The sequence below is a fragment of the Macaca nemestrina genome, chromosome 15 (genome assembly GCF_043159975.1).
Source record: "Macaca nemestrina isolate mMacNem1 chromosome 15, mMacNem.hap1, whole genome shotgun sequence".
Taxonomy (NCBI): domain Eukaryota; kingdom Metazoa; phylum Chordata; class Mammalia; order Primates; family Cercopithecidae; genus Macaca; species Macaca nemestrina.
In genome coordinates this window covers 34,230,602-34,249,067 of record NC_092139.1, presented here as the reverse complement: position 1 = coordinate 34,249,067, position 18,466 = coordinate 34,230,602, and the positions used below count along the sequence as shown (strand labels likewise).

Genomic DNA, 18,466 nt, shown 5'->3' with positions numbered 1-18,466 from the left:
GATCCCCTGTCTGCGCGCCGCCGCTGCCAAGCCCGAGTGGGAGCCCGAGCCCGAGCCCGAGCCGGAGCCCGAGCAGGGGCCGCCGCCACCCGTGCCGGCTCCGAGCGGCCTCCCGCCCGCCCGCCCGCCCGCTGGGAGCTGTCCAGTGCTGAAAACCGGCGCGGACTGTCAATCGCGCCCGGCTGGCCGCCTCCCCCCACCGGGGCCCCACGCAACTGCCCCCGCCGAGCCCCCCGCCAGTCGCACCATGCCGCGCTCCTTCCTGGTAAAGAAGATCAAAGGGGACGGCTTCCAGTGCAGCGGGGTGCCGGCCCCCACCTACCACCCCTTGGAGACAGCCTACGTGCTGCCTGGCGCCCGGGGGCCTCCCGGGGACAACGGTGAGTGGGACCCGGCGGGGGGGTTGGGAGGAGAGACGAGGGGAGCTGGGGCCCTCCCCAACTTGGGCCACGAGGAGGGGCGCGTGCGACAGGAAACCCCGGGAGGAGATATCTCTGGCCGTGGGCGCCTCCCGGGCTTTCCAAGGGCCGTGCGTGCGGGCGGGGCAGGGGCTAGGTAGTACAAAGGGAAAGTCGCGGGGTCGGCCCATCCCGCAGCCACGCGCCAGTCGGGACTTTGAAAGTTGTGGCCCTCAAATAGGGCTAGAGTGAGGGGGTGGCGAGAGAACACAGAGAGAGGTCTGTTCATGAAGGGCCAGTGCTGGGGACTAAAGCACAGGCAGTTTGAGGGTTCCCTCTCCCCAGCTGAGGAAGAGAAGCTGGCTGCCTGGGGAGGGGGAAGGTAAAGAGCCCTGGATGTTCAGTCCCTGGAGAGACAGGGTTGGTTCTCTGGGGGTGGCTGGGGGCACCCTCCCTCCCTTCAAACCTGCTCCCCTGCCGATGTCACTCAAGTGCTCTCAGACCCCCTCTCTCAATAACTCTTTTGTTACCCTCAGCCACATGCCTGCCAAAGGCTGGGCCTGTCCTGGCGACTGCAAGAAAGAGGGGATTTCTGGGAGGGGTTCCCCCAAAGTGGCTCCTGGTCCCCTGGATTGCACTTCTTCCCCATCCCCAGCTTCTCAAACCCCCTCCAGAACCAACCCTGGTGCTCCTCGTAAGCCCCCTCCCTACTACACACACACACACACACACACACACACACACACACTCCCATCTCTTCTCAGAATAAGTTCCTGCAGGGACAAGGGTTTGAGGAACAAGAGAGGTCATTCAGGTGCAGAAGGGGGTGATCTCTGGAGGGCAGGGAAAAGTGGAGACTGCTTCTGTGGATCCCATCCTCCACCAAGGGGATCATAAAGGGGTTCTCCCCTGATGGCCCCCACCAGGGCAGGTGTCTGGAGAGGAGGTGTCCCTTTGGTAGTGAGAGATCTGACATCACATGTGGCAGCTTTGGGGTGTGTGTGTGGGGGGGGAATGGGGGTGGGAAGAGAGAGATTGAGAGAGGAGAAGAGAAAGGGCCGAGAATGAGGGGGGAACTGAGATGGCAAAGACAGGAGTCTGGGAGGGTGGGGGCTTCCACCTCTGGGATTTCCAAGCACTTCACCCACATTCCATCACTCTGCCACACCAGGTAGAGAGAGAGAGTGCTGGGCAAAGGGCTTTGTGACCTCATCAAGGTCAAAGAAGTTACAGAGTGATCAGGGATACAGCTACAGCCCCTCATCCCCTAGCCTCCCCCAGATCATTAACAGAAACCCCTTCTCCTCTGTCCACATATCCCTTATTCTACTGTCCTCTTTTCGTGACCGTAGGGCCTCTTGAGGTGGAGGACAGAAGCCCAGGGACATGGCTGAGCTGGGCTGAGGGCTGGCAGGACAGAGGGTGGACCTGGGGCTATGCCAAAGCTGGAGAGTGTGTGCTCAAAGCTGGTGGAAACTGAAATATCTGCAAGCTTGGGATATGGATCCCTTAAGGGACTGACACAAAGCTCTGGGATTCCAGCCCCTGAAGCCCTGTTGGTCCTGTCCCCAGGCCAGCTGAGGAAACCCAGAGAAGCCCAGAGAATTTCCCATTCACAGCCAAAACTGCAGGCTGTTCCTCAGGAGGGAGGCAAGAGAATGCCTTGCCTTGAATTCAGTCCAGAAAAGCTTTGAAAGGAGCCCCTGAGTGAATAGTGGGAAGCAGGGCGGGTGCAGAGCCACCAGCAGGGTGTTTCTGCAGAGGTTCCACCGGGTTTAACACCCTAGAACCACCTCCGTCTTTGTCCCTTTCCCCACGGGGCTCCAGACCAACTCCCTCACCTCTCAGGAATCCTGAGGCTGTCCTGATAGCCAGAAACCTGGCCTGAAACTTGGAGGCCGGGGGTCTATATCTCTCACTTGCTGTGTGACCTTGGGCAAGTGCCTTCCCTTCTCTGGTCCTCAGCCTCCCCAGCAGTGAAAGAGTTTTGATGGCAGAAACTAAGCATCCTTCCAACTTTGACAAGCTCAGCTTCTGTGAAGGTCAAGTATGGAGTGTGAAGCACTGGAGATGCCTGCACAGGGGTCTAACAGGAGGCTGGGAGGCCATTGTCAGGTTTTCCTTAGGGCTCCACTGAACATACGCCACCTGGCTGAGGGTAGCGGCATTTCTGGGATCAGGCATTTTTCTTGGCTTTGGTCTCAGTAGGCTACCCCATGTTGAGGACAGGCACCCTGGCCTGGCCACCTTGGCAGTGTCTGCAGTGGAAAGTCAGTGCCAGAGACCAAGCCAAGGTATGACTTGGAAATACAAAGTCTGCCTTGTCCTGTTTTCGGGGGCCTCTTCCCTCCCTGGGGTGTGGCCAGACTGGGCAGTGAGGGATCCCTTATTCCCTGGGTGGGTGGAGGGTGCTGGGGGTCTGCTGAAAGCCTGCCGGCTCCTGGTGGCCCGTTGTCTCCGCTCTGCCGGAAATAACCTTGCTGAGCATTTGAGGGAAGTGTGAAAAATTGCTGAGCCGACGTTTTTCTCTCTCAGTGTGTGTAAGTGTGCTGGGTAAACAAGGAGAAAGAGAGGAGGGGGGAAGATGAGAAGAGGGAGGGAGGAGAAGCAAGGAAGGGAGGGAGGGAGGGAGAGAGGGGGAGGCCTGGGGCTGGAGATAGTTCCAGTTATTAGAAAGATCTTCTTACAAGCCATTCCTGCAGCTCAGGCTGCAGGGTCAGGAGGAGGCTGGAGGGAGGGAAACCTGGGTCGGGGGAGCAGGGGTTGGGGGAGCTTGTGAATGTGGAGGTCAGAGAACCCACATGCTCCTAGCTGATAAAGATGCAGAACCCCAAATTAAAGAGGTGTACCCCAGCTCTGGGAATGCCTGAGAATGCTGGAGAATTCCTGGAGGACTCCTCCTCCTCCTACACACACACACACACACACACACACACACACACACACGAGCAATGTTCTTCTCTGCCTTCCTACTCCCTTTCAGCTCTACCACCAGGCAGAGCAGAGGGTGCAGCAAGTGCGTCTGTGCTCCAGGGTCCCCCCAAGCCCACAGAACCCCTAAATAGGAAAGGGGAGCCCCCAAAATGGAGAAAGCACCAGGTCTCTCTGCAGAGCTCCCTGATAAGTGGGAATCGATCTAATTTCATTGTCCCCTCCAGTAAGATCCCTCTCTTGCTCCTCCACTGCTTTCCCTTCCCCTTGTCTCCCCTGGGTGATTCTGAGCACAGACTCAGTCTTTCTGGGAGATGCCAACTCACATCATCCTAACCCTCCGCTAACCTCACCCTCCAACTCCACCAGGCCTTCCCCAGACCAGAGCCCCCATCCTGAAGGATGCTGGGACTCTCAGCCACCCCAGAGAAGGTGGCCCACCCATATGCATGTCAGTGGTCTCTGTGGGCCCCTGCCAAGAACATCTTTTGGAGTGTCTGCCTCCCCTCTACCTTAACGCTGAACCCCAGCTGGGAGCTAGACCCCCCTTCCTCTGCATCCCCACCCTGTCCTGCCCTCATGCCCTCTCAGAGTGCATACAACCCAGGCAGATGAGGGATCAATGCCAATCCAATAACGCAGTTGTCTGCCCTCTGCAGCTACATTAAGCCTCCCCCAGCAAGCTGAGGAAACTCTCCTACTTCTACCCATGGGCTTATCTAGTTGACCACATTAAACCAGCGCCCACTTCCTCTCACTCCCTCTGATGGCGCCAGGTAGTCGCTCCAGGCCAGGCCTAGGAGCCCGGCCCAATGTCCCCAGCTGCCACACATCCATTCCTCAGAAAGTTCCTCTGGGGAGCAGTGATGCAAAAGGGCTTCCCCAATCTTTTGGAAGAGTGAGCACAGAGAAGTCTGGGGAGGTGCCCATGGACACACAGCAGGCCCATCTGAGTCTTCTCTAACCACCCATTTCCCTGGTAACTTGGCCTTGGTCCAGGTCCAAGGTCCGCGTTAAAGACAAGTCAGAGGCCCAGGTTCAAAGTCTAGGTCGAGGTCTAACATTCAGTCCAATCATCCAAGTACAGATCTGAGGTCCAAGTCCAATGCCTAGGTCAAACTTCAGGTATAGGACCAGGTCCATGGACTAGGTACAAGGTCAGTGTCTGAGGTTATAGGTCCAGGTCTGCTATCCAGAACAAATCCATGTCCAATTTCAAATTTCAATATCTATGAACAGGTCCAGGGCAAAGCGCTGGGTCCAGAATCAAGATTCAGGCCCAGTTTCCAGTCCAAGGTCATGTCCAGATCTATTCTCAAGGCTGGCCTGAGTTCAAGTCTTAGATTCACCATTAGCCTTCCGGGTGGTCCTGGCCTAGTCTCTCCTCTCCTCCCAGCCTCCGTTTCCCTTTCATGATATCAAACAGTTGAATATGATCTCTTTCAGCTTTGACCTTCTAGGGACCCAGAAATCTAATTTTCCTGTGAATTAACAGGGCTCAGTGGAAGTGTGGAATGATGAGACCCATGTGAGATACGGAATCTGGGAACCCCTGATTTCCTCTAAAGCCTGGGGTTACGAGAGGGTCATGAGGGTCCCGAGCTGAGCTTCCACACTTTAGAGAGTCTCAGTCTTTGACTGCTGAAGGAGGGCGGGAGAGTACACCAAGTCCCTTATGTCAGTGCAGCAGTCTACACATCCCAAAGGCACTCTCTGGCCACACAAATCCACAGTGGGCAAAGGGCAGGGGGGGCAGGGGAGGATTCACTCCAACCTACAGAGGCAAAACTGAGGTCACAGAGGGGCCATGACTTGCCCGAAGTCACAAGAGCATAAATGGTGTGCCCTGTCACACCTCCCTGGTGGGTGCTACATCCACAGGTTCTAGGGGCCCCCACAGCCTGGAGGCCCTCTGCCAGGAGAGATGGGGTCCCTCAGGCCTCTTGGTCTCCTTCCCAGCTGTGGACTCCCCTGCAGTGAAGTGTCTACTGCCAGCCTTTGGGTAGGGAGGGGTTTGGAATGGGCCTTCTAGAGAGAGGGGGGGCACAGCAGAAAGTAGGAGGCCGGGAGAGGAGGTGGAGCACTGCGTAACACACCCTGTCTCCGGAAGGAAGCCCAGAAAGGGCCCACTGGAGAACCCCCCGAGGGAGTGGGAGGCAGCTCCACCAACCAGGATGGGCAACTGAAGACCCTGAGCCACTCACTGTAATCTCCACACCCCCCTGAAAAATCTTTCCTGTTGATTCCTGCAGAGCTCTGGACCTCCCTGTAGGCCACAGGAATTGGGTCACAGTCAGGAAAGACCAGAATACGGGGAATTCCAAGAGGTGGGGGTGGTGGGGAAGAGCCTTGGAATTATCTCGAAGTTCCTTGGACCTGTGTCAGTGGGCATCAGCCCCAAGCCGTGCAGCGTTGGTCATGTTAGGCCAGACCTCACTCTGTCCACTGCTCATTTGGACTCAGGGACCTCCTCCCCGTGGGCAGATGTACCAGCTGCCAGGCCTTTGGAGGAGGTGGGTGTCATTTCTGGTCCAGTGCCCAGGGAACCGCTAACAAAGATGCTATAATAAGGGGAGGGGGAGGTACCCAGCCCCTTTGCCCAGCTCTGTGAGCAGACAGGAGAAACTATTTTTATCCTGCTTTGCTGCTGACAGACCTGGCTTTCTGCTCAGCTGGCTGGAGCTGATTCTCGAGGCCCGAGGCCCTGGCACAGCAAGAAGCAGGTCTAAATATACCCATACAGCAGCCCCTCCAGCCCCCACCACCCAGCAGGGCCCAGCCCTCCTCAGGAAAGTGGGCCGCCTGGGAAGCTGGCCCACCACCAGGCCCCTGTCTTTTTCTGCCCATTTTGGGACAGAGAGGTGAGGCTGAGGCTAGGAATTCCCTGGAGAAAGTTTGGCACCTTGGGAGTCTGGGAGAGACTGGGGAAAGGAGTCCTGGACTGAAAAAAAGAAAAGAAAAGAAAAGGAGGCCAACCCAGCTCTGATGAGAACTTGTTTTGTGACCTGAGGTGGGTCAAGGCCCTTGTCTGGGCTTCAGCTTCTGCAGAACAAGGGCATGGAGGGAAGTGACCTTAGATGTGAGCTAATGTGCACAAAGTATTTAGCAGGGTGCCTTGCACGAAGTAAGTGCTCAATAAGTGATAGACATTACTGTTATTAAGTATGATTTACAAATATTTACAAGGGCCTGAAGCATTTTCCACAACAGCTTCTCCATGCCCCTACTACCCCATGCCCCCACCCACCCCACCACAGCCTAATTAGATGGGAGTGTTTGCGCAGCACCCCACCACCACTCTCCCCACCACCCCTCCCCCCACCAATTGAAGATCTCTTCCCCAGCAAGTCTCCATGCCCTCTCTGGTGTTTTGGAAAAAACACGGGCCTTGGAAGGTTTCAGACCTGCCACCTCCCTCTCCAGTGACCTTGGGCAAATCCCCTCCCCTTTCTGGGCCTCTGGGCACAGGGCGATGTCTGGCTTACAGGGAGGCTGGTATCAGTTGGAAGCACCAGCAGTAACAGTAGTAGTATTTGTTACACATGCCCCTCCATCCCCCCAGGGGGTCAGGTAGCTAAATGAGACAGTGTCTGCAGAGGGCCCAGCACCTTAATTCTCATAAATTTACCTTTCACGACTCCTTTGAGTACTAATTTTTAAAAAGATAGATTCTGGACCTTCAGCCTAAAATCTCAAGACTCTTGGGCAGGGAAAACCCAAGTCATTCCCAGGAAACATGTGCACATCTCCAAAGTATTTCTGGTCCCTCCCCATATCCCTACATGACATGGGTGGCTCTGGTCCTCATTCCTCAAATGGAGGATTTGAGCCCAGAGAAGTTATGCAACTTACCCAAGGTCACACAGCTAGGGTCTGAATTCAAGGGCCAGGATGAGAGATCTCATCTGAGATTCTCTTTTCTCTGAATCCCAGACCATCCCTATCTCTGTGGGAACCCAAACAAGAGTCCTGTCTCACCCTGTCAGTTGCAGGATAGGTATCTCAGCCTTCTATAGTCACCCTTAGGACAGAGGAGGATACGTGTCTGGGTTCCATGCATCAGGTTAAAGTATGGCTTTTAGTCTCCTAAAGAAGTCTCCAGGGTTGAGGCTCAGAGAGGTGAGGTGGTTTGCTCAAGGTCACACAGCAGCATAAGACACCCATGTGTATCTCCTACTCTCTGGCAGATTAGAAGGATATCACCAGGAAATGTAGGAATACTACCAACGACAATAATAATAACAGGTCGAGAGGGCAGCTATTATGTGTCAGGCATTGTACTAAGCACTTTACATGCATTCATTTATTCAACCTTATTATGAGCTCCCTTATACAGGTGTGGCAGAAAGAGGTTAAGTAACTTGCCCAAGGTTGCATAGGGAGATGTCTGTGAATCTGAGGAAAACAGGGTGGAATTGGAGGAGCGAGGAGTGGAGGGGACAAAGAGCATCATGGAGGGACTGATTCAGCCATGATGCAGAAAGGGTCTTTAGACCATTCCAGTCAATCTTTCTCATGTATAGATTCCGCCCAGGAAGGTTAAGCAACCTGGCCACAGTCACAAAGCAAGTTAGAACCACTTCCTCCTAACATGACCACACAAACTCTCATAGGATGCTCTCAACCCATTCCAAAATCCACTGACAGGGTGTCTGGTCTGGGCTCACAATTACTATCCTGAAGACAATTCTGCATCCCTCCCTAGGCAAATGAGCAGCCTTTGTTAAAGGCGCCCCTACTTTATAAAGAGCCCCTTGCAACAAGAGTAAAGTCAACAGTGCTGAAGGCCACCAGCAGAGGGCGCCATGGGCAGAGCACCTCATTGAGAACGCTCTGGTTCACTGATGGAGCTCCTACTATGCACCAGAAATTTTCCCATCAGAATGTGAAATAGAAATTACACATCCTGGGTGAGGAAACAGAGGCCCAGAGAGGAGCAGTAAAATGTGTTGGGGCAGACGCCAAGAAAGCTGCAGCACAGAAACCCATCTGGGGAGATTGTTATTGTTGTTCATGGTAACAGCCAATATGCATGGTGGATTTAAAATGTGCCAGCCACTGAACTGGAATCCTGACTCTAACTTATTAGCTGCACAATCTTAGGCTTGTTACTTAATTTCCTTGTGCCTTGGTTTCCTCTTTTGTAAAATGGTACCACTTTGTGCGTCATGAGGGTAGAGTGCATTCATGTGTGGAAAGCCCCTGTAAGAGTGCCTGACACAGGAGTGCTCTGGGAGTGTTGGTTATTATTTGTTTATACATTGTCTGTTTACTGACGACCCCTTACTGAAATGGTAGAGGCACATAGAGGCCAAATCGTTTGTCCAAGGTCACACCACTGGGAATAGCAGAGCCAAAACAATCCAGGCTGTCTGGCACCAAAGCTGTACTCTTATCCAATATGTCATCCTTCTTTAATAATAGAACATGCAAGGCACTGGTTACATGATCAGTCACCCCTCCAAACAAATCCCATTAAAAAAAAAGGACCCGAGGCACAACCTGCCCAAAGGCACCCAGATGGAATCTGTGTTGGAGAACCAAATCACCCTTCCCCTTCCATGGCCCCAGCCACATGAGGTGCAGACCTGCCCTGAGACCAGGTGGACAAGACTGTCTACCAGGCCCTGCTAGGCTGGGGAGTGAGGCTGGCCTCGCAAATCGTCATCACTCATTCCACAAATACTTATTAAGTGCCTACTAGCTAGGGCCCTAGGAATGGGAGGTGAACAGCTCAGCCACAGCCCCTTCCTGGAGGACCTCTCACTATGTGGGAAACCAAGGGGGCAGTAGATTCCAATCCTTGCTCCATCCCTGGAGCAAGGGCCATCACCACACTGTTCCTCAGTTTCCTTATCTGTGATAAGAGCAGTTTTGTGATGATTCAGTGAGATGATGGGAGCGAAGCACTTAGCACAGAGCCTGACGCACATAGTAAGTGCTCAATGAATATTAGCTATTATTATCATCACCAGGAATTACAACGTGAGGAAATACAGAAGGAGAAGGAGGGGGGTCTGGGAGTGCCTGACAGGTATTTAACTCAGTCTGAAACAACACTCCTGAACGTTCTGGGACTTGAGTACCACGCCTGGTTCCTGGAGTGGGAAGCAGGGGGATCTCCAGACCAGAGGCAGATGGGATGGAAGACACAGGGTTCGGAGAGGCTGGGCATCTCCTCTCCCCAGATTAAAAAATTGCCACTATCACTATCCCCCTTTACATCCAAGCACAGAGCCTCTCCCTACTAGGTCATCCACTTCCTCAATCCACAATCACTTCTATGTGCAGAGGCCCCTGTGCTGGCTGCTGAAGGGACAGAGATAAAAACGAGGGCATACCCTTGCTTTCAGGGGCACACAGACTTCACCCTGTGTCCATCCCAAATGCCAGATGAGAGGCAAAGGCCTGGAGGCTGAAGCAGGCTGTGTAGGGAACCAAACCTGACCAGAATACCCAGCGAAAAGTCTGAACATCTTGGAATCCTGTTTCCCCTTACAAAACCCTCTTCCACCTGCTCACTTCAGCTAAGGAGGCTACGGGGAGAAGGGAAGGAGTAGTGGTTATCGGTTTCAGGGATCACCAGGAGAAGGTCAAATCCCGCTCCCCAGCTGGGAAACCTCTGAAAGGGACTTAACCTTCATTGTTCTGTGGAATCACAGAAAAATGGAATCAGTTGCTCATCAAGTGCCAGGATGAAAAGTTTGTCTGCCAGAAACTCGACAGGGAGCCCAGCCCCCAGGGTCCCAGGGAAGGTGCTAGGACCAGCCTAGGCCATGGGAGGCAGAGGCAAATCAGAATGGCCCCTGCCTATAAGAACCCCCTATGGAATCCCCTGGGAGACCCCAGCCTGCCCACCCACCAATCACTCAAACCCTTGGCAGACAGGATTCCTGGTCTAACTCCAGTTAAGTGGGAGGAGGAGGGGAAGGTGAATTCTCACTGGGGACTCCCAACGACTTCTAGAGGAGCACAGAGCAAAGCAGGCTTGGGAGCAGGTATGAGGAAGTTCCCTTTCTGTAGCACCTATTACATGGCACACACTTGACCCCTCCTAAATGCTCCAGCAACCCTGGCAGGTGGGTCTAACTGGATTGTGATTCCTTCGTGCAACATCTATTCATCGCACATCTACTTTGAGCCAGGCATGTGTTGAGCATACAGATCCAACCCTGGGGAGCTCACAGTGTGGTGGGGGAGGAGACTATCTCCAAGCAAGTAAAAAGCATAATTATAATAGCTAACATTTATATAGCAATTACTGTATGTTCCCCCCTTTGTTAATTTCCTTACACATAAAATGGGGATTACAATAGTGTCGACTTCCTTGGGTCTGTGACAATTAGAGTTAACATGTGTAAAGCACCGAGGCAGAGTCTGGCAAACAGTAAGAGCTTAATACATGTTTATTATCGTCACTTTACTCAGTCCTTCCAACGACCCTGGAAGGAGGTGTCCAATCACAAGCTGCATTTTGCAGATGAGAAAATTGAGATCCAGAGAAGTCACAGGACTGCAATGGCAGAATGTTGTTGGAATAGAGGCAGCATGGGCTTCAGGGTCACACTGGCAAGGGCTCCATCACTTACTGACTCTAAGGTTAGACTGACTGCTGCATCTCTCTGTGCCTCAGTTTCTCTACCTGTAGAGTGGGTATTATAAGACCATCACTCCGTGGTTGTGAGCACTTGATAGTGAAGGTACGCTCTGTAGAACCGTGCCGGCCCCACGCTCCGTGGGACGGGGTGGCGGCTGTTTGCACTGCAGTCGACAGAGGAAGGAATTGAACCCAGGCTGTCTGACACGAAGAGCTGAGGTGCAGGTCGGAGACTGCCACTGTCGGGGCTGCCACAGGGGCGCTGAGCTACAGGGCACATAGGACGACCTGCTCAAAGCGGGAAACCCTCTTCGGCGCCTCCTCTCACCGCCCCTCCACTTCTCGCCCCTCCAGGGTACGCTCCGCACTGCCTGCCCCCGAGCAGCTACGATGCGGACCAGAAGCCGGGCCTGGAGCTGGCCCCGGCCGAGCCCGCGTACCCGCCGGCGGCGCCGGAGGAGTACAGCGACCCCGAGAGCCCGCAGTCGAGCCTGTCCGCGCGCTACTTCCGAGGGGAGGCGGCCGTGACCGACAGCTACTCCATGGACGCCTTCTTCATCTCGGACGGGCGCTCGCGGCGGCGGCGGGGCGGAGGCGGCGGGGACGCGGGGGGCTCGGGGGACGCGGGGGGCGCCGGGGGACGCGCGGGGCGAGCAGGGGCGCAGGCGGGCGGCGGGCACCGGCATGCGTGCGCCGAGTGTGGCAAGACCTACGCCACGTCGTCGAACCTGAGCCGCCACAAGCAGACGCACCGCAGCCTGGACAGCCAGCTGGCGCGCAAGTGCCCGACGTGCGGCAAGGCCTACGTGTCCATGCCCGCGCTCGCCATGCACGTGCTCACGCACAACCTGCGCCACAAGTGCGGCGTGTGTGGCAAGGCCTTCTCGCGGCCCTGGCTGCTGCAGGGCCACATGCGCTCGCACACTGGCGAGAAGCCGTTCGGCTGCGCGCACTGCGGCAAGGCCTTCGCCGACCGCTCCAACCTGCGCGCGCACATGCAGACGCACTCGGCCTTCAAGCACTACCGGTGCCGCCAGTGCGACAAGAGCTTCGCGCTCAAGTCCTACCTCCACAAGCACTGCGAGGCAGCCTGCGTCAAGGGGGCCGAGCCGCCCCCGCCGACCCCTGCTGGCCCGGCCAGCTGAGCCTTCCGCCTCGCCCGCGCGCCTGGAACTCGCTCTCCACGCGCCCCGGGTCCGCTACCTGCGCCCGCAGCGCCCTCGCCCACCCCCCGCTGCGTTTCCCTGCCCATGCCCCTCTCGTGAGGACCCCTGACCAGCCCTGAACTATTCTCTCCAGCCCCCAAGCCCACGACTCACTTCCAGCACCGTCTTCCCCAGCGTCCCCCTACCCACTGCTTCCTTTCCGGCCACCCCTCGGACCTTGACCCACTGTCCGCGCCTTCAAGGCTCCCAACTCAGGCACCAGGTCCGCACCTCTCCCGCGCCAAGAGCCGGAAATTTCTCCCGCCCAGACCCCGCGCTGCTCTTCTAACTTCTAGATCTTTTCTGTCGCTTCTCAGCTGAATCTCTCTGACCATTCCTCTGTTGGAGCCCCCAATGAAAGCCGCATACCTATACCCTTGACGCCCATGCCTGCCTCAGTTTCCCCATCCATACCTGGACGCAGGCCCTGCCGCCCTGAGACCACAATCCAACCCAGACCATCCCTCTGGCCTCTGCTGAGTCTCCCAGAGTGTGCCCATCTGGGGATCTAATCTTCACCCTTCTTGAAGTCTCCAATCTGTCCCTGATCCCATTCATGCTCAGGCCTTAGGTCCGGCCATACATACACACACACACACACACACACACATTCCCACACACATTTCCTACTCTCTTCAGTCCATGGGGATCTCATCACCCACTCCCAGCCCCAGCTCCAGATGCCCTCACCTCTCTAGCAACTCTCACCCCTCTGAGTTTACCTAACCTGGAGGGGGCTTGAGGGGCACTTCAGGGCCCTGCCCTCTAGTGTAACCCCTCTCTCCCCGGCACAACCTGGGCTTCCACAATCTGGAGCTGCCCTACCCCCAGACTCTCTGAGCACTTTCCCCCATCCCCAGGGCCACAGATCCCCTTCCTTACTTGTTGGGGGGAGGTCTGGAGCACCTCACCAATGCCCTTCCCCCGTCCGGCTGGGTCCTTCCAGTTATTTATTTGTGTATTTATTTATTTATCTATTTATTATTCTATTTAATCTCTTGGCCTCACCCAGGGACAGTCTGGCTTCCCCAGCTGGACTGGGAGGTCAGGAAGCCAGGCAAGGAGAGGGACAGCATAGGCCACAGAAGGCTGCCCCCACCACACACACCCCCGCGTCTCGGGAGAAATCCATCCTCACCAGAGCCCGCACTCACTAAGGAAGGGGACTTGAGAATTGGGGGGCAGCTTGCTGACCCTCAACTTGTGGGGTGAGGGAGCATCAGGAGGTCCAGGCGTGGGGCAGGTCCCCGCCCTCCTGAACCTTACCCTGCCACTCCAGGCGGCCCGGAGAGAGGAGCCTCCTCGATTTGTTTCTTATTTATTCCTCTTCCCGAGGGACCCCAGGTTCCAGGGACCGACTGAGCCCCGGACCCGCTAGGGCCTCTGGCCTGCTCCCCGGGAGGGGCGCTCTCTCCCGGCCACGTCTATGCAACTCTCCCGGACAGAGGGGCCGGGCTGCCAGCTACCCGCCCGTTGGCCGCCACTACCTCCTCCGCTGCGCTTTTGCATGCCCGGGCGAGGACCGAAGCACACACCTCCACGCGCACGGGCCCCGGCCCCCTCCGCTTTAAGCACATGCCTCTGCCCCATTGCTCTGCACCCAGCTTACGGGCAGGAGTCCTGGACTCTCAGATCCTCCTCTCCCCTCCTCTTAGCCACAAAAGAAGGGGGAGACTGGAGGCACCCCTGTAGCAGGGGCACTTCCCCAGGGCTCCGGAGGGGTGAATGGGCCTTTGCTCAGCTCCAGGCCCAGCGGGAAGGGAGGCTGCAGGGATGGTGGGAGGGAGAGGGGTAGCAGAAGCAATTATGGAGGGTGTTGACCCTGTAAATAGGAACTTCTGACAGCAATAATTTTCCATGCATGCTAAGCCTTTTGGCCATATTTTGTATGAGCGCTTGGCGCTCCTCCTCCGTCCTATCCAAACTCACCCCCAAACCCCCATCCCTTCCCCACCTCCAGCAGTATTACTTGTAACGCAATTCAGGGATATTAAAGGGACTTTGGCCACTCACCATCGCCTCCAGACGTTCTGATTGGAGCAGGCTGCGGGGGCGAAGGGGGGAATGAGAAGAAGGGGAGGGCATCCGAGAGACAGTATTTTTCCACTCCGTTTTCCTCTCTATAGCCTGACCAGCCTGTAGCTGCCACCAAGGGTCACATAGCCCCAAGGGTCCCTTGGCATTTACAGGGTCTCAGGCATCCTCAATCCTTAATATTCCTCAAATAAGGGTTTAAAAACCTGATTAATAACATGTGAGTGAAGCCAGTTGCCTTAAGACATTAGGGAAGGTGAAGCCTGTGACTAATTGGAGTGTGTCTCACCTTAGAGAAATAAGATTCAAATTACACCTACCAAACAATTACAACTGTGGTCCACATGTGTCTGTGGACAGCCAGTTTACAACCCCAATATTCTTCCCCAGTTCATCCCCTACTGCTCTGCCCAGTCATATATAGTCACATATTCAGTGAGTGGAAGCAGGCAAAAATGTTGACTTTGGCTCAGCTGGCAAAGTTGTCCAAAAACAGTGAGTTGCCCATAGAGCTTCTGAGCTACCTGTCACCAAAAGTGTTCAAGTCAACCAATACATCATCCTCAATAGCTGCCTTAGCGATCCTTCAAAATACAAATCTGTCTCACCTTACTGAAAACTTCAGTGGGGACCACCAACCCCTGCCACCTACCCTCAACTCAGACTTACCAAGAAGCATAACCTGCATGTTTTGAGGGATGGATGCCGAGTAATGGGATGGGGAAGCTGCAGGCTAGAACCTGCCTCCTCTGGGGCCTCTTTGTCGGTTTCCTCCTGTGTAAGCAGTGCACTCAGTTTGCAGACTGTCTACCTGGTGCCTGTCCGCCTTCCCTCCACACACCTCTGGACAAGCAGCTGCATCCTGAGCAATGTGCTAGCTGTTTTCAACAACAACAGCAGTTGTGGGAACCTTCCCCTAACTCTGCAAAATCTCCAATGGTTTCTTGTTTGTTTTCTTTGAGACAGAGTCTGGCTCTGTTGCCCAGGCTGGAGTGCAGTGACGCAATCTCAGCTCACTGCAACTTCTGCCTTCTGGGTTCAAGCAGTTCTCCTGCCTCAGCCTCCCAAGTAGCTGGGATTACAGGCATGCACCACCATGCCTGGCTAATTTTTTTTTTTTTTTTTTTTTTTTGAGATGGAGTCTCGCTCTGTTGCCAGGCTGCAGTGGCATGATCTTGGCTCACTACAACCTCTGCCTCCCAGGTTCAGGCAATTCTCCTGCCTCAGCCTCCTGAGTAGCTGGGACTACAGGCGCATGCCACCATGCCCAGCTAATTTTTGTATTTTTAGTAGAGACAGAGTTTCACCATATTGGCCAGGATTGTCTCAATCTCTTGACCTTGTGATCCGCCCACCTCAGCCTCTCCAAGTGCTGGGATTACGGGCATGAGCCCTTGCATGCGGCCAATTTTTGTATTTTTAATAGAGACGGGGTTTCACCATGTTGGCCAGGCTGGTCTCGAACTCCTTGCCTCAAGTGATCTGCCTGCCTCGCCAGTGGGGTTTTGAGAAACCCAGGCACCTGCTGCATCCCTTAACCACCCACATACACTGCCCATGACTGGCTATTGGATCCATTATGTTTGTTTTAGGTGCCAGGAACAGAAACCACTCTAGATCAGGATTTTATAAACATGTATTAAATCCCTTTGAAGAGAAAGGATTTAATACTTCAATAATTGGCTGCTGACAAAATTTGTGGAAGGGCTGAAGAAGTGAGCCATCTGCTGGAGTCCAGAACTCCACTGCAGAACTGCTGCCACCGAGACAGCACCTGCCTCTTCCACAGTCAGTGGTGGGGGAGGGTGTGGAGTGGGGGTTGGTGGTGGTCAATAGGGTGCACTGGAACTACTGAGTTGAAGAACACCACATCATAGGTGCAACCGAGGGATCAGCAGGCCCTTGCCACTGCCTCTATAACTGTCTCCTGTCTCCCACTGTGCTGGTGGCACAATGCTGGAACACTGCTACAGAAAATCTTAACACCTCCAAGACGATCTTGACAGTAGCAAGAGTCAAACCAGTCGGAAGATGGCCCCAGCCCACGTCTGCCATCCATATCTCGTGGAAGTACATCTAACTGGTAGAACTTAATTCCCTGTTAGTATCTTTGCGGCAAAGAGATCTGAGAAATATAGTTTTTAACTCTCCAACTATGCAATCTAGAAGGCACCCTAGAGGGAGGTGGGAAAGAATGCTGGGTCTCCATCAGCCATATCCAGCCCAGTTATACAGGTCCAATAACCATTCCACCCCACCCCTCTCTCCTGGATTAGCAACCTTGCAATCTGGGGACTGAACATCAGCTTAAGAGGTAGTCTTTACTGGTCTAAGAATACTAACATCTCCCACGGTTCAGAAATGGGCACATAACCTAATTCTGGCCAATGAGACTTAAGGAGAGGGTTGCCGGAAGGGTATGGAAAACTTGCTGCTTCCTTTTTCTTAAAAGGAAAGGAAGTCCAGTTCCTCTTCCCCTCAAATGTGAGCAGAGAAGCATGTCATCTTGTGACCATGAAATGAACTGGCCTTAGCATGAAGCCTACACAACATATGGCAATGCAGGGGCATGGAAAAAGCCTGGGTCCTTTATGACATCACGGAGCCAATGAAAACACCACCCTGAATCCCACTCATGGTGCTTGCTGCCTGTGGACTTCTGTTTACTTGAACATACCTGAAGACATGAGTTTACTGTTTCAGTCAGTTGAATCAGGTTCCTGTTACCTGCAGTCCAGAGTACCTCAACTGGCACATGGATCCAGTCTGCTTTTTACGACGTTCTCAAAGAGCTTCAAGACCTCCATGACATGACATGACATGACATGACTATCTGGTTCTCCTCTTACTTGTCTGACTGCTCCACCTAGCAGCTTTGCAGACTCACCTACCCGATACCCAAGGAAGGAACCCACTTTCTGCTCTGTATACTCCCCTAAAGCAATCTAATTACACCCATGGGTTCAATTTCTACCTACATGAGACGGCCCATACACTAACATTTTCAATTCCAGCCTCCTCTCTGAGCTGCAAATCTGTATCTGCCTGCAGGCCACCTCCACTTTGATATCCCAAAAGCATCAGAGACCAGCCCAGGTCTGAAGCTGTGATTTGCTTCTCCTCTGAGGCATCCCACCTCTGTGAATGACACCAGCACCCATCCAGTCCTGCAGTCACAAAACCCAGAGGTCATCTCTCTCACCTCTGTCTTCCCATCCTACCACCCAATCCACCAGGTCCTGTCAATTTTTCCTCTCCATCTTCTCAGTCTCCACCTTGGTCCAGAGCCACCATCATCTCTTATCTAGACAACTGTACCAGTCTTCTCCCTGGTCTCCTGGATCCATTCTGCCTCCCTGGCCTCCCTCCCTCCATCCACAGCAGCCACAGGGATCTTTCAGAAATGCAGATCAGATCATGGCTGTCTTAGTCTGTGTAGGCTGCTGTAACAAACTACCGTAGACTAGGTGGTTTAGAAACAACAGAAATGTATTTTGCACAGTTCTGGAGACTGAGAAGTCCTAGATCCAAGGGCTAGCAGATTCAATGTCTGGTAAGGACCTGATTTCTGGTTCCACCATCTTCTCATCATGTCCTCACATGGTAGAAGGGGTGAGGGAGCTCTCTGGGATCTCTTTTATAAAGTCACTAATTGCATTAATGAGGGCTCTGCCTTCATGACCTAGTTACCTCCCAAAAACCCACCTCCTAATACCATCATATTGGGGGTTAGGATTTTAACATGAATTTTGGAGGAACACAAACATTCAGTCTATAGCATTCTGCCTCCATCCCCGCCCCCCGCCAAATTCACATCCTTCTCACATGCAAAATACATTCATTCCTTACATCCCAACAGCCCCAAAAGTCTTAACTCATTCCAGCATCAACTCTGAAGTCTAAAATCCAAAGTTTTATTACCTAAGTGTCATCTAAGTCAAATATGGCTGAGACTCAAGGTGTGATGCATGCTGGGGCAAATTGTTCTCCAGCTGTGAGCCTGTTAAATCAAGCAAGTTATTTGCTTCCAAAATACAATGGTGGGACAGGTATAAGATAGACCATTCCAAAAGGGAAAAATAGGAAAGAAGAAAGGAATAGCAGATCCAAATTACATCCAAACTACAAGGCAAACTCCATGAGATCTTAAGGCTCAAGAAAAATCATTTTTGGTTCATTAAATGCTCTGCTTCCAGGCCCACTGAGGCAGCCTTCCAGATCCACGATGGTGTTGGTCCCACCCTCTGTACCCTCTGGGGTGGTGGTCCTGTCCCTCCAGCTCTATCCAGCAGAGGTCATGT

At 54.0% G+C, this 18,466-nt stretch overlaps 1 protein-coding gene and 1 long non-coding RNA gene across 4 annotated transcripts in view; one reads left to right on the top strand and one right to left on the bottom strand.

Moving 5' to 3' along the window:
* Window positions 1-18,466, bottom strand: part of LOC139358485 (uncharacterized) — a 142,466-nt gene that overhangs the window by 118,579 nt on the left and 5,421 nt on the right. The gene's annotated exons all lie outside the window — the stretch shown is intronic.
* On the top strand, window positions 123-12,211 carry LOC105496126 (scratch family transcriptional repressor 2). Its single transcript, XM_011766246.2, has 2 exons — window positions 123-380; window positions 11,281-12,211. Exons 1-2 carry the CDS (start codon window positions 248-250, stop codon window positions 12,069-12,071), a joined length of 924 nt encoding a protein of 307 aa, XP_011764548.1. The 5' UTR covers window positions 123-247; the 3' UTR covers window positions 12,072-12,211.